This window comes from Malurus melanocephalus, unplaced genomic scaffold (genome assembly GCF_030028575.1).
Source record: "Malurus melanocephalus ecotype Western Australia unplaced genomic scaffold, MMel_1.1 scaffold_9, whole genome shotgun sequence".
NCBI classification, from domain to species: domain Eukaryota; kingdom Metazoa; phylum Chordata; class Aves; order Passeriformes; family Maluridae; genus Malurus; species Malurus melanocephalus.
In genome coordinates, this window is record NW_026623241.1 from 2,910,153 (window position 1) to 2,926,349 (window position 16,197).

The following is a 16,197-nucleotide window of genomic DNA, read 5'->3' on the forward strand; positions in this document are numbered from 1 at the left end:
TGGGAACTGCCTCAAAGCTTTAGATGCAGCAGGTCACCAAAGTGATCAGGGAATGCCTCAGAATTGCCACTCAGTGCATGTCACAGCTGTGGCTTTCTATGTACTGGCACAACATGGTGCACTCTCCTTTTTTTACACAGAAAGAAAACCCAATCAGGTCAGAACAACTTCAATAATTAAATGCATTTTTAGGCAATATTTTTAATAGTATTTAGTGGAAACACAATTGCAAAAAATGATCTTCAAAACCCAAAATATCAGACAGGGCTTTGATGAAGCAACTCATATTTGGAAATTGATTTTGTTTCCCAAAGAAACAAAAGAACTCAAAATTGCAATGAGGATTATTTCATCCTGTTATTGATATATTGAAATTTTGTGGCTGAACTGGAAACACAGTTTTAGAAACTTCACTCCCCAGTTTATCTTTCTCATGCAGTAAATAAACAGGAATAAGGCTATGGTCATTGATACTCTATTCCTTTACCACTCCTTCTATTCCTCTATGATTTACTTCCATCCGCAGATCCACACAAAACAAAACACCAAAAGTCTCATCCTCATTCATGTCTGCTCTTTTTCTCTCATACACAGCCCTAGTGGTTTGTGGTTTTTTGAATAACACACCAAGCAACCTATGTGATAACTGTCAGGAAGATTCTTTAATTCATACTACCAAGTGGGTTCTTCCAATGAATTTAATAATTTATGGAAATTAGTCTATCTCTTGCATCTTAGAAATCAAAGATATTTTTCCATGTAAATAAGATTCTAAAAGCTACAATAGCCTGTGGATACATATAGAGTGAAACAGATTAACAAGTTTAGGTTTATGGTATAAAGGGCAGTCAGTCAATCCCTAACACCATTAACTTAATTCTCAGTGTCTGCAACCACAACAATTATTTCCATTTTGTAGTTCATAATCCTCCAYCTGAAATTTAATTTAATAAGAAAATTTCCTTGTGTACTACATGAATTTAATTTCTTACCATAGTTGTCTCTTGAATTGACCCAAAACTGTTAATGAAGATGTTAACTGCAACATCGACTGGAATTCCTTTAAGAAAAATAATTCAAGTGAGCTACACAATACAGAAAAGGTACATTATCCTTCATTTAATGTTCCTTTATACTGGTATCACAACATTACAATGTAAAATCCTTTTTTTTACAGGGTCATACAACTTCATCTTTTAAAGTTAGTATACACACAGTTTTCAGTCAATAGAAATCACTGAACATTTTTTCAACTTAGTGATAAGAAAACAGAAAACATAAAACTCCTTAGTCCAGAGAGCTAATCTTAAAGACTTCCACTGATCAAATATCTAAATGAGAATTTTTTAATTCCATGATTTTCTGTTAGGACAGAATGCATAAGCCAGTGTTACTCTTGCACACAGTGTAATGGATAGAGGCAATTGACATTTCTAGCAGCAGACACTCTTAACTGTCATAATGACAATCTATCATCCCAAATWACCTGTTTATGATTTATGATGAGAAATATTTCCTTACATTTTAAGATGCTACCTCTGTGTAAGTCATGTACATAACTGCAAAGTATGAATACAGGCAGGTAACAATTACTACATGCATCTTTYACAGGTATGTACCCTTGGTTTAAAGGAGTTGGAAAGCTGTTCCTTTAAAAATGGTTATCAATTTGCCAAGAAAAATTTCTAGAAGTCAGCAGYTGTGAAGATATTAAGATGGCCTGCATTTTTTTTCACTTTTCCACAGCCAGGATTCCTGTAGTTGAAGAGGGATGATATGACAGCTGCTACATCTGCCCTCTGTCACCCTGTGGGAATTGATTGGCAGTCATTTAATCTGGTGTTAACAGAGAGTTATCACAGAGCAAGGAGAAGTGGCCTGATAGTTGAGAGAACTGATTATGGACCACTAGTTTTATTTAGTATCTCTATGGTGTCAGTGTCAGGATGTCCACTAGATGCAGGTATCTGGTCTCATTTACAATGTTACAAACACTCCATGGGTTTCTTCCTACTTTCAGCAACAAAAGAGATATAAGAATATATCAAGACTGTTTTGATAGACTAAGTAAATACAGTACAAAGTAATATATGCCTCTTCTAACAGTGCGTTTGTCTGCATAAAATATTTTTATGTACATTTAATACATAAATTCAAACTCATTCTCTTCTTCTTTATGAGGACAAAATTTCACATTTTCCAGGCAAATCTGTTTACTTGGTTTGGTTTTGGCTTTGGAATTTTTTTAATCAGACTACTTAAGTGTGATGCTTTGGTTATGCAATAAGCATAATACTTCTTTGAATGCCTGATTCATGTGACAGAGCACCCATCACATCACTAGTAGCCAAGAGTGTACTCACTCCCAGATTTGAATAGGAATTGCCATCCAAGAAAATCACTCAYGTGTGAGGAACATTTTAACATGGGCAAACCAGTTGTCAGAAAATGTTCTTTTTCTTCCACCTCCCTCTGAGTTAACATTACATGTCCTCCCTTTTCTTTCCGTCTTGATTCTTACCAGACAGCCAGAAGGGTTATCAAAAATATAAAGAAATCTGCAACATGCTTTATGATTACAAGCTGATTATGCTGAAGAACAGGTAGAGAAGAGGCTGGACATTTATTCTTTGTGACAAGGCTCAATGCTGAAAACATATAAATATGGTTTTACAGAGAATAAGAAAGAAGCAGTTTGCTTGCTGAGAACGAGTTTAATACATTTATAAAACAGTTAAATAGAATATCTATTATAGAAAATAGCATTTTCAGAAGTACAATAAAAATTAAAGACTTCCAAATTTTTCATACTAGTGATATTCATGTTAAAATATGTCTTAATGCACATATAATTATGTGGGGAGTTTTAAAATTAAAGGACTGTTTTATGTAAACTGCATTGCCCAYGCAGTTAAATAGTCTATGTCTTTTTTCAGAAGGTAAATAATCTAATTCCTGGAAAGCCTAACTTACAGCTGTGTAAGTTATTAGACATTTTGCAGAGAGTATGTACTCCAGCCTCTTTTGCTCATTCAAGGATTCACACTTGCCTGCATGGAAGAATCCTGCAATATCTGACTACCAGCGGGATGTTTTAAAGGCAGCAAATGTTTAAAKGCACTACCTATTTGAATTCCCAAAGTATGTAAGCTGTATAACTAATAAAGGATTTAATACTATAGTTTCCTAACAGTGATACTGGTGATCATAACTTTTTATAGTCATCTTAAAGGATATCTATAGAGAAATTTGGTGGTTTAAAATACTGTAAAGCAGAGTCTAACTAAATATAGGGATAAAAAGATATTTTAAAAACTTGTTTTATGAATTCTATTTCTACTKTTAAAAAGTCTTTAATAAAATAAGCCAAATAGTAATAAGACATCACATTCTATTATGATAATGAAATCCTAAYATATTATCTTTCAGCTCAGAAAGATAAATATCTTCAGCAGTTTCACACTATCTAGGGAAGTTTTCATTTTAATAAACCCTYAACAGAAATTTGGCTTGTGAATATTAACTCTACATAAATTTTCTCTGTGTGAAAAGAGCAAAAGTTAAAATCCAAAGACTAAAAAAAAGGCTGAAATATCTGACAAACCTTTGAAATTAGGCCTTATCCTGGGATCATAGCTGAGCAATAGCCTATTCAAGATGTTGCTGGTAGAATTAGCAGGTACTCTTGCAAGGTCTTCAGCTGATTGCTGCCTGTAAGAAAAAAGTTCATTAGTCACTATCAAATCAGAAACAACTGTGTGCTAAAACTGAATTAATTTTAAAGTAATGCCATAAATGCCATTTAACAAGCAAAATATGTTCATTGTTTTCAGGTGCCATACTGTATAGTCTTCCTTTCCTTGAGATGTTTCAGCATTTTTCAAAAACCTCTTTGTGTAATAAACACAAATGCTCTCTGACATACTCTTAATTGTAAACTTGGAAACAAATAAACTGCAATTCACTAACTGTTCCCTTCCCTCCTAACACAAATATCCGGAGGGACATGATTTCCTCATCAGTAGAAAGCAGACACCTGAACTATTTTTAGTGACTGTCAGATTAGGAACCTTAGTAAATTGACAGCCACTTTGTAGGTGCCAAACCATGCAGAGGCTTTTGGCAGTCTCCTGCTCTCGCATGCCAGCGCCAGCCATTCCACCCAGAGCTGGAGGATTGCATAATCTCATTGTCAAGTGCTAATAAAAGCTTTGCTACAGAAAACAAGGCCTTGGACTCTCCTCTGGTTAAGCAGAGGGAATTTAAACATCTTCATTACCTTGCCATTATTGTGCTGGATGTTAAATGAAAATCATGGCTACAATCAAAAAGAACCTGTGACAGGTAAATATAGCTACAAGGGTACATGAAATTGAGTGTAATAAAGAGCAGTGTGCGTGAGTCGGTCCCCTCCCCAGGTATTTTAAACACCAAGCAGGCTGATAATGTCAWGCAAATGAATTTGTATGTTGTTTCCAGAACCTCTTCAATGACTGTTTCCAGTTTTGAATTCTGTCTCATAATCACTTTTCCATCCCTTGTATGACTACTCCACTTTGTCATTATAATTCACTAACCAGGATGCTATGYAAAAATAACTCAAGCACCTACAGAGGTGTAAGTCATATGTATCAACGCTATCACCTCTTGCAAACAAAGGTATGGCTGTATTTTAAACAATGATCAAGTTTATTTCCTAAATGTTTTCCATAATCAGCATCAGCTGCAGTTGCCTCCTTCACCCTGTAATTTCTTTTYTTTATTATTATTCTCTCCCATACCAATGTCAGTTTGACAGATCTACAGGTTATTCTTTATAGCATCTCAGTTCATTGCTCTTTTTCTTCTCATTGTTCAGTTTGCTTCATGTCCTCTGGGATTTCTGCCTTATTCAAACATTTATTGAAGAAAACATTAACTCTACAGAAGGCTTTTGATCAGTATATAAAAAAAAGCATGAATCAATTAGGCCTCTTGATTTAGCTCCCGTTCAGCATTTTTCTTATTGATTACTGGGAAATAATTAATTAATAAACAACTGTCAGCATTGCATGACATCATTCTTTGACTAAAAACTGGAGATAAGACTGTATCCTAGCCCTTGAATAACCTCACCTCTATAATTTATGAATAACCTCACCTTTAAAAACAACTGGTCTAACTCAARCGATAAGGCAAACAGGAGCAATCAGATCTTGCTGACTTGGTAGCACTCACTATGCCTTCCCAATGAGATTTAATCGCCTCAGCTAGAATTTAACAGCTAAAATATTTATAAATAAAACTATAAAGAAGTTCCCTATTACTAAAAACATGTCAACCACTTATGATAACATAACTGCATTTTATTATATCATAGTCTCCTTGATACTCTCTGAGGATTTTATTGCTCAGGAAAAAAAAAATCAGATTTGTGTTTTCTATTTTGTATTCAGGATATTTCTGAAACCYAAAGCTACATATCTGCTTAGCTATTTTCTTGTATTTGCCTGATATGATAAACGAGGAAAAAATTATGGCAATAATGTGGCATTCAATCCTCTTTGGAATTTTGGACTACTCAACAGTAATTAACAGGATAAGTATGCATTCCAAAGACTGCATTGAGATGTAACTACCAAGAAGAATGTATGCAAGAGGATAGTTTAAACTGTAACACACAGGAAAAGAATCGTGGAACAGCATTAAGTGGCTGCTGTACATAATGTSCCACCCATTTCTTGCACTAAACACACTAAACCCTCTGATCTGTAACAACCACACAGGTGAACTAAATGCTCCAGCAGAACTTATCCAGAGATAACTGATCTTCAAATAAAACCAGGAAGTGTTTACTTTTAGCAACATACATTGACTTCCTGTTATGTATACAGAACTGTATATTCTGTATGCAATAAGCCTCTGTTAATTTAATATTAGAGAATTTAAAAAGCAGTATGTTTTCTAACTCCTTTGAATAACTGATAAATTCAYTTTCAAACAATCCTCCCAGGGCTTATATGATTTTATATTTGACTTAGAATTGGATCATTATGCAAAAGAGTTAATTTATTTCCTTGTTCAGTCTAGTAGACAGACTAGATGATCAGTGCAGGTCCCTTTCAGCTGAAATGCTCCATTCTATTCTATTCTATTCTATTCTATTCTATTCTATTCTATTCTATTCTATTCTATTCTATTCTATTCTATTCTATTCTATTCTATTCCAATTCTGTAATTTTGAGATGTGTTCAGTTTTCAGTGATGACTTTTACCAATGAAGAGGTTGCTACAGAATTATCATAAATCAGCTTTGTATGCTTTTTTTTGCTGTCACCATTAGTTGAACAAAAGGCAAACGTAAGGTTAAGATTATTTTCCATTTTCTAGAAAGAGCAATTCAGAAAAGAATGTTAATTTATCTATTAAAAAGTCAGGCAAACACTCTGTATGCTGCATTTTATCTGATACAGAAAGGTTCATGGCACTGCTTTCTTGCAAGTCACACATACTAACATCTAAAACATCCACATCAGATGACTACAAAATCTGCATTTATAAAAGAATCTCCTTAATACTGACAATAAGAYTTCTTTCTAAATTATGTACGACCRGGATAATGAAATATGAAAACAAATCCAAGCAACAACTAATGAACAAACTTAAATACTTTTTTTATTATTATTTTTGTTATGGGTTATACAAAGCAGTTCATTAAATAGTGAAAACAATAATCTGAATCACACAGGATAACATGGACACATAAATTAAATACAGATGCTCATAAAAAGCAAAAGGAAAAAAAGGAAAAAGGTTTGAGAAATTAAATGAGAGAACAACAAAAGSAAAAGAAAGCCAAATACTACCGACAGGATTATTTGTCTCTTCAAGTAAGAGGAATAAAGTGATGATTTTGGGAGATCTGAGCTGCATTGCAGAAGTATATTAATACAAATATCTGTTCAGGCCSTTTGTTCACAAGCCATCCAAAAACTGGGTAAACGAGATTTATTGGGAAGACAGTGATGGGAAGAACAATGGTGGCGTAGCTTGCCAGTAAAAAACACCACAGTCACATCTTCCACAAGTTCTTGGGTTGTATTTTGAACTTATACAAGTGTGCAAGTGCATTCGTCCTTGCTTATCTAGAAACTAAGTAAAGTACARTGGCATTGGCCGTTTTGAGTTAGCAGGAGAAGCCTTGAGATTCAGTAACTGCTACTTTGAATGAAGTGGTTGAAATAGCCACTGGAATAAAAAAAAGCTCTGCTGCGAAWCAGTCATATTTTCACTGTGGCTCTTTTACAGCATGCTGTCATTAAACTACCATCATTCAATAGCATGCAACAAAACTTCATCATAATGACTGGATTTCCTTCTGAGAGCCTTGCTGACCAAAATGCCTAAATTTCACCTGGAAATCAATATGTCAGATGTATTCCTTGGGGCGACTAAACACTTTCAGAGCAACAGATGAGCCAAAAGACTTAATGAAACAGTGAATGTGATGTGCTAGGTGCCTGGATAAAGAAGCTGGGACTATTAAGGTAAGATATTTACGCAGAGTCACAAATACCCTTGCTTAACTGGCCATTATGGAATGAATTAACGATAGACATATTTCTATATTACAACAGAGAAAAAGGATTTGAGCACTGAGATCTGCCTTCCTAGAAGAATCGTTACTCCAACGTGCTGAAAGCCGACTCCCATACAACAACACTCAAACAACCGGTTACTTACTTACCACTTTTTCTAGTTCAACCTACAATTTTCCCACTTGTAAAAAGCTGGTAACTTAGATTTCCACCAGTTGCAGCAAGCATTTTAACTTAAATGCATTTATTCCAACTTGTGTTGAATGCATGTGAAGCTGATAGACAAGCATTAACAAATGGCATGAAGCACTCTTTGCAGTAATTGATGAGTTCTAAACAAGATATGGTGAATGCCAAAGGAAAAGGCAACAGAAGTCTCACAGTTGCCATYGAAAAAAATTAAAAGCGATTGAAAAGAACTTGCCCTACCAAAAATTTTACCTAAGTAACAATTAAAAACCTCACACACAAGCAACATACAAAATATGCAAACCCAAAGTATGATATTCTTTTCTCTGAATAAATAAAAGGGAAAACAAGCAGCATTCTTGTATACACAAAAGTATTCTTAATTCTACAAACAGCATCCTCAAAATCCAGAAGGAAAACRAAGTACAATTAGTCTTTAGGTATAACATCTCTGTGTGAAATGTCTGGTCTTTTAGAGGTTACATTTGGTATCACTGAGGAATCAAAGAATTATTTTACATACTGTATTTCACAGGATATGCAGTAAGGTGTCCATCTTCTCTTCCACTGAAGCTCTAAACATTTTATCACTGCCTTTGAAGATCATGATCAACATTTTCAATTGATGGCAACAGGTAATTATTTTTATACTTCACTAATCAAAATCCATAAATTCAGATACACAAATATGCATGACAAAAGGAAGCATGTATTACACTTGGTTTGAAATTTATATAGCTTCTTACATTTGTGTTAGGCAAATTTGTCAGAAAACATTATATCTCTATAGGTCATCATGACATTTCTTCTCTCAGAGCTCACTGAAGTTAAAAGAAGTCCTTACCACATGCAGTGTTACAGGAGGAAAGAATATAAACAATATTCTACACAAGCAAGAATGAAAACGTTTTTCATGGTTCTAGATTACTGACAGGTAAAAAKATGTATTCCAACTCACACTGTTCAGTTATCTGCAGTGAAACTTTCTATATGATGTTGAAACAACATATTTCAGTGCAGTTTATTTAATCTATGTGATAGAAACTGACATTTTAGTCATATAACATGGCTGTGTATATCTGAAAATAGTAACAATAAGTTTTGGGAAACATAATAGCTATTATCTCACCATATATTTAAAGTGCAATTTTCYTGATATAAAGTATCAGTGTTCTGATTTGCAGGTATTTGATTTTCTGAGTGCAATAACTCTCAGCATAAAATAGGTTAATACATATCAATGACATAGTATATAACTGTTCTGAGTCATCTCTCTGATCTCTAGTATGTTTAATAGCTACATTTTTAAACTGTGCAAGGTGACATGTCTATTCTTAGGACGATAAATTACAATTACTCCAATGAAAAGTGGTATCACTAATTACATTAGAACTATGGAACTCTGAGTCACTGTTTACATGTCTTCATGAATGCAGTTGACAGCTAAACACCTAAAATTAGATATGGAGCTTCAGTACCTAAATTTGGAGGTAAACAAAGAGAAAGGCYCCTTCATTGTAAATTTTGAAACAGAAACCCAGATTAGGCACCCTGAATTGTGAACTGTGAGTTGAGGGGGTGAAACAGCTAATTGTTCATCTCATGCTGTAGATAGACCAAAGAGAATAGCCTCTTAATGTGGACATGCACACAACCTTCCTGCAGTAGGGTAGTGCCAATAGCTGTTACTGTCACTACTTCMGTCCTTGTCTAGAGAAACCTCTTAAATCCAGCTTTAATTTCACATTCAGCATTGCCCGATTAGACACCTTAAACACTGTTTATATGGTAATCTGAAGYGCCTTATTATTCACTTAATTTGAGAAAAGCAAACTGGTTAATCTGCCTGCCGCAGAGCTGACAGCCCCCAAACCAACAGAACCAGGTTAGCATGGTATTTCCCCCAGCCTGAACCAGTACTGCTCACAGCTCCCAGATTAGGCATCTCTGCAGCCCACCGAAGTCACCACCTTGATCCTTATCCATAACGGGTGTCCTGTTGTGTCCTGATAGAGCACACAGATGTAAAACATGATCAGCATCCAAATGTTTAAGCAAAACTACAGACATTTAAAAAGTAATTTATCCACATCAGTTCCTTGTCCCAATATTCTCTTTCCCAGATGCTGTAAGTATGGAGACAATARAAAGATCTTGGTAAAATCTAACCACCTCCAAGGTGATATAGGCAGCAATATAAGAGGAAAGTATAAGCTGAGATACATTCTACAGAATTAGTCTTGACAACAGTATTTAGACCTATGGTTTTCCCTGGGCTTAGGTAAAGGTGGTGCTGTTTAACTCACAGATCAAAGCTTTTTCTCAGTATGGGGGTGATATATGAAATACAATGTCTGCAACTTTTCCACACAATTACAGTGTCTCATCACTCTGGTGCTGAGAATGGAGCAAACCCTGCTCACTGAGAGGGAAAGTCACTGAACGAGAACCAGTCTATCATGCTTAATTACTGTTTTACAAGACAGCTCAGGTTTTGCTTATATAGCTTTATCTTTYACTGCCCACTACATTTAACCACCTTGAAAACAAATTTGCAAATCTTCTGGAATGTGGCCCTATCTGTCTGGGATCAYAGCTTTCCATGAGAGTTACGTGATACAGAATAATAAAAGCATTGACCGACTGCTGTTACTACAGGGCAGAAGAATTTTTATAGGAACAAGACCTGTGCTCTGCAAAGTACTTATCATTCAAATGACTGTCAGATGTATCTTCCTCCACAACCAAATTCAGGCTTTGCATTCAACTTCACACCACCTCCTCCCAAAAACTGTATCAACCCTTCCACCTCACCTACAAACAAAAATGTTCAGAGACTATCAGCAGTGCCTTCTAGGTGATGGGAATAAAGACAAATGTGATTCTACTTTGCCACCATTTACATTTTGGGGTTGATCACATACAACAGACAGAGAGGCGATGTATACCCAAACACTTGATAAAAAAAAGTTCTAGTCCGTAGAGAAATGAAGAGAACCCAAGGTATAAAATGTATTTTGAACTTCCGCTTCAGTCTTAATAGGAAGAGCATGTCAGAAGCTTAAAGTTAACCAAGAGAAATTATAGGACAGACTTGCATCCAACTCTACACTTTAAACACATCAAAGGCTTTTTTCCCTAGTTCAACTGTCTTTTGTTGTTGTTTTTTAAAAGAAGCTGTTTATTGAACCTTCGCATCTGTGACCTTTCTAAGCTTCTGCCCCGGCAGATGGCACAAGCCATGTTTTCTGGAGGGCTTAGAGGGCCATTTCACAGTTTCTGAAGTAGCTGATATGCTTTATTGAATACAAGCCAAATATGATTTGTACTTTGGCTTCATGGGTAAAAAAGGTCTCTATAGATATTACACAGTATTTAGTTAACCTTCTATATGGATATAAATCTCCGTGTGGACAAATGCATTAAGGTGAAGAGGGATGCTGTTGTAAAAGCAGTCTTGATACCCAGACAAAAGAATGTGATTTAGTGACTGAAGTTATGCCCTCAGCATTGCCGYGGTACCAGGGACACTGAAAGACACTCAGAAGTGAACACTATGCGAGTGAAGAGCTGAGTCATCCTAAAACTATAATTAACAGGGATAGCTGTAACCACAGTCATTACTGGTTTTATTAGCTGCCAGGGGACACTCTTACTTCTCTATGCCTTCTCTTACACTGTAATAACCAAACTTCCCTTTCCTTATAATTTCYTTTGTCCAGAGATTTTGCAAGCAGTTTTGAGTAGAGACCTTCTAGGCTATTAAGGACTGTGGATATAACAGCAGCAGCTCAAACATCATAAAATAACAGAATTATTTATTATGGTRTAACAAAACAAAAAACATTTTCCAGCAATGCTCTAAGTCACCRCTGACTGTCCCACATGTTTAAAAGAAGCAGGTATTATGAGGAATTATGAAGAAGTTAGTRAGAACTAAGTAACAAAGGTCATGCAAGTATGGGTAGTCTGTGAGCAGGAAAGAGATCAAGTGACTTAATCCCTCTGTAGCTATATCAAAGTCGTTGGTATTAAGTATATGAAATCTCAAAATAAGCTTTGTAACCAGAAGAGTGTAATACACAATTTTTTTTCTTGAGAGAGTGGGCCTCATTGTTTTTTTTTAAAGATTTTCCACAGAAACAAAAGGCAAAAGTTTTGCTGTTAAAGTTTTGTATTTCATTGCACTAGGCAACTGTGGAAGCCAGTTTCTCAGATTTATGATKAAAAACTCTCTATTACAACATTTTAGGCCCAATATGTCGATTTCTTTGTTAATCAATGAAGATTCAGGAAGCAGACAGAAGCATAATTACTCTATGTGTCATCTGGAAAGCCTGAGGTAAGAAGGAAAATGATCTAAATGTAAGATGTGAAGTCTTACATCTGTTCTGAGGAAGCATTAAATCAAAGTAAGAAACAAATGATTAAGCATCAGCTTCAAGAAACCCTTCAATAAAAAAGATGGTAAAAACAGTTTCAGGAGTAAATGAAAATAATATGGGAAATAAGCCACTATCACACAATGCACTGAGAAGTACAGCATCACAAATAATCACAAGTAAAAAGGTTTGCTCTAAGATACAAAATCGAATTTTTCTAATTTAAGGAAGCAAATATCTGTTTATGAGACAATAATGAACTTTTAAAGAGGTTTCTAATAATCTTATTTTCATCTTATCCTAATAGTAGTTAATGTGCCAGAGGGGCACATTTGGAAAAAGGCTTAWATTCTGGAAAGCTATAAAATGAGAAGTTCAGGTATGCTTAGTTTTTATACAAACAAATTCTTGCCAAAGTCCCAAACCAGTCTTACAGCCATCCATTTCTTAACATCAAATTAAGGAACTCAGGCAGTAATATCAGATTCAGCATAAATCTTTCCTGGATAATTATTTGCATAGATTTGAATTTCATTATAAAGTTTGCAAGAGAAGACTGTCCTGTATACAGCTACTAATGAAGTGGGCTTTTTTTTCTCTTGGAGAGGTAAAATTTAGCTTTTCACATGTTGCAAGGAAATAAAAAGTAGCAATTTGTYACAATTAAGGTTTAAAATGTATTGTGCCAGTAATCACGCAAATTAAAGGTGGATTAAGGGTTTAACTTATAAATGTATCTTTTCACTAGGAATTTTTACYACTGAATTTTATAAACTATGCAAAATCCTATTTCTTTTGGTTAAAAACCACAAAATATATTCTCCTAAATATTTTTTATGCTTTACTTTCATTTAGACACTTCCTTGAGTAGTTTCAGTCAACCCTTACAGTGTCACTTAAGTCCCACTCCAATGCATTGTGTCCTGGTTTGATTCTAAGGAAAGATTTTTTTCTGTTTTCACAAAGGAAAAATTATTGCTAGTAGGCAACCTCTTTTATAACACAGTGTCACCAAATCAAGAAGTTTTGTGAAAGATCATTTAAGAAATGCTGATGATTGAAAGTTTGCCWGCAGCAGCCTGAGTTAAGAGAGCATTAGGTAATTTCTCTGCCAGACAGAGCTGACYTTCATTGCTCATTCACGTGAGAGGTCTTCTAGATGCCAGCCACAGAAACAGCAACCCCACTATTACAAGTGGTTGTCTCTCAAGCTGTGAACTTTAGCCAAGTAAGATATTGACAACTTGGTCATTATTCAGGAAATCGAACAGGACTCATTGCTAYAGCAATTCTAGCTGGCAACACTGCACAATGGAACATCAGACAAGTACTGGATTCCACCAGGAWTTTTGCAGACAGGTTCGACTGGAAAAGTATCACTTTGAAAATGATAGCATGTATTCAATGCACAAATTACATCACATTTAATGGTACTGAGAAAYACAGGGCTTAAAATAAAAGCAAACAAGAAAAACCCACTCACTTACTAAGATCAAATCATACTGCTGTTTTGAATTCTACTAAGTCAATAACAGGGGAAAATACTGGCACTTAAACAAGACCATAGAAGAGCAGGAGTCAGTTCCCAGCTGCCTAACTCCCTTTCCAAGGGCTTCTGTTCTGATGCCTGCCCTGGGAACCCTGACATTTCTCTCCTTGCTATAAACCCTCACATTGGATCAATGAAAAAGCCCTACTCAGAACTTAAAAAGGGAAAGAAGAGGTAGGAATCACTTCAGATCAGTCATGATCACATTTGAGACATATCTTAATGTATCCAAATCCAACGACAAATACTTAGCTTTGATATTAAAAAATAGGAAGCACGGGTTACAAATAAGCATCACTGTCAATATTTGAAAATAGTGGAAATTTTAAAAAGTATTACTTGAACAATGCTTCTGTCTGATTATTCCACTTCTTTTTTTTTTTTTTTTTTTTTTTTTTTTTTTTTGAAAAAAGTTGATTAAAGCTAAATAGCCAGTCTAACGTTCTGTACCTCTTCTTATATGGTCACAGAAGAAATACRTTTTAAATTTGTCTAGACAATTTTATTATTTCAGGCACAATGCTTTTCTACCCTTACCGGCAACTTATCATGCTCTATCAATCTTTTCTTCAGATATTTATGACATAACATTAAAAAATGAGTATGGCTGGCCAAGAAAATGCTAAAAACATTACTCACAAATAAAACTTTYACATTGTCCTAAGGACCACAACCTAAAATGTGGTTGGCATTGGAAAGAGGAAATATTTTTAACATCAAGTAAATATAGGGATCCAGAACACATCCTCTATTCAAMTGGGAAATCACAGATTTTAATTTCTATATTTTCAGAGGAAGACTATTCCATAGGGGCATGCTATATAGCAACATTCAATCTTCCTCCACAAAAGTCATAGAAYTGTAAAGAATTGATGAAAGATGGTGAAGACCATAGTTCTATTCAACATGAAACAAGAACATGCGTAGGACAAGCCTTCTCTTACAGAACTAGCTAACCAGTAGATGTAYTTCAGCATGACATTTTTGTACCCTACTGGCTTTCCTCAATACACCTGCAACATAATGCTAAACAGCACAGCACCAGGGAACCATGCTATTGTGTCCCCATAAACAGCAAGGCACTGGGCTGAATTCCACCACAAGGAAAGGAATGATTCACTATGGCTTAGATTTTTCCTTTCACTAAAACAGAAGACTTGGTGCATTGACAGAATTTAGCTATGATGCTGGTGAAAGCCATTCCTACCACAGACATCATTCTTTCAGCAGAAAGCATCACCTTCTACTTCAAYTGCCACATAATTTCCACTCTTAAAAACAGGATTAGCATCATACAAAATCATAAAAGAAAGCAGGAACATACGATGGACATAGATACTGCTTCTTTTTCCCCTTTCCTTTCTTTGAAGACTTCTCTTTGGAATAGACTTCTTCAACCCATAAGAAGAATGAGATGAAAAATAAAATTGCTAGTAAGAACTTCATCTTGAAGATTATGCTTCAGAGAAATCTTGAGTCTGTAGCAAAACAAAAGAAAGAGGTTTATATTAGTAGGGCTAGATAATGGCAAAAGGAAACACATACCCTCAAAAAGTAAAGAAATTTTTCATGGGGGTTGGGTTGTTGTTCCTAGTTGCTTTGGGAGAGAGAGTCTGTTCAGGTGTATCCCTGACATGAAACTGACTTAGGCAATTTCCAGAAAGTCCAGTAGCTTCCTAAAGTTGAAACTGACAGTGAGGAACAGATTTAAATGCAAGTTTGCTCCAGCGAGTTTAAGAGATATGATGTCCTTCAAAGAATACCTAACCCAAAATACTCAGAAGCTTGGAAACAGGATTCCTCACCAGAAATGTCATATATCAACTGCATTAAATACAATGTCAACCAGTCTTGTAGCAAGGCAAAGAACTGCAAGCCGTCTATGACCTTGCACATATAAAATAGCAATAATTTCAATGCTGGTTGTGAGAAGGGGTTACAAACATTTTATGCACAGAATTCTAACACAACTATTTTGAATGAAGCATTCTCACTGCAGAGCCCACACTGAAAGGGCCTCRCAAAGATGACTAAACACAACCTGCAATACCGTGCTTTATTAAATTGTGCTCAGTTTAATATTTTAACTTCTTTGGGGCAAAAGGCCGCAAATGCCACGAGCTGTATTAATGTTTGGTCACAGCCAGCCCCACCTGCCCCTGGCCACAGCACTGCGGCACCCCAGGCATCTTCCATTTGTTTGCCATCCCACAGGTAATTCCCAAGCATTTCCTTGGGCCAACAGAAATCTCACAGATGCCTCAGAACCTGCTGCATTTTCCACTTTTATTTATTTGGATTTTTTTCCGCCACTGATTTTASAGAGCTGTGCCTCTCTCTCTCTTCCCCCGCCTCCGGGAGGCACGGGGATGCTTCAGCTTCCCTCTCCCCGGGAGCCGCAGCATCGCCACTCTTCCCCTGCCCGGCCAGTAAAGGTCGCGGATGTGCCCCTGCCGCCCCTGGCCCCTCGCCCGGCCTCCCGGCCCGGAGCCTGCCATGG

The 16,197-nt window shown here is 35.9% G+C and overlaps 1 protein-coding gene across 2 annotated transcripts in view; it reads right to left on the reverse strand.

The window, feature by feature from the left end:
• Positions 1-15,167, reverse strand: part of GLRB (glycine receptor beta) — a 50,137-nt gene extending 34,970 nt beyond the window's left edge. For both annotated transcript variants that reach the window (XM_057375826.1, XM_057375818.1), the window contains exons 1-3: positions 15,022-15,167; positions 3,605-3,711; positions 993-1,060 (exon numbers count right to left, since the gene is read on the reverse strand). In XM_057375826.1, the coding sequence (XP_057231809.1) occupies positions 993-1,060; positions 3,605-3,711; positions 15,022-15,143 (297 nt within the window). In that variant the 5' untranslated portion in view covers positions 15,144-15,167. The remainder of the gene's footprint in view (positions 1-992; positions 1,061-3,604; positions 3,712-15,021) is intronic.
• Between the last annotated feature and the right edge of the window lie 1,030 nt (positions 15,168-16,197).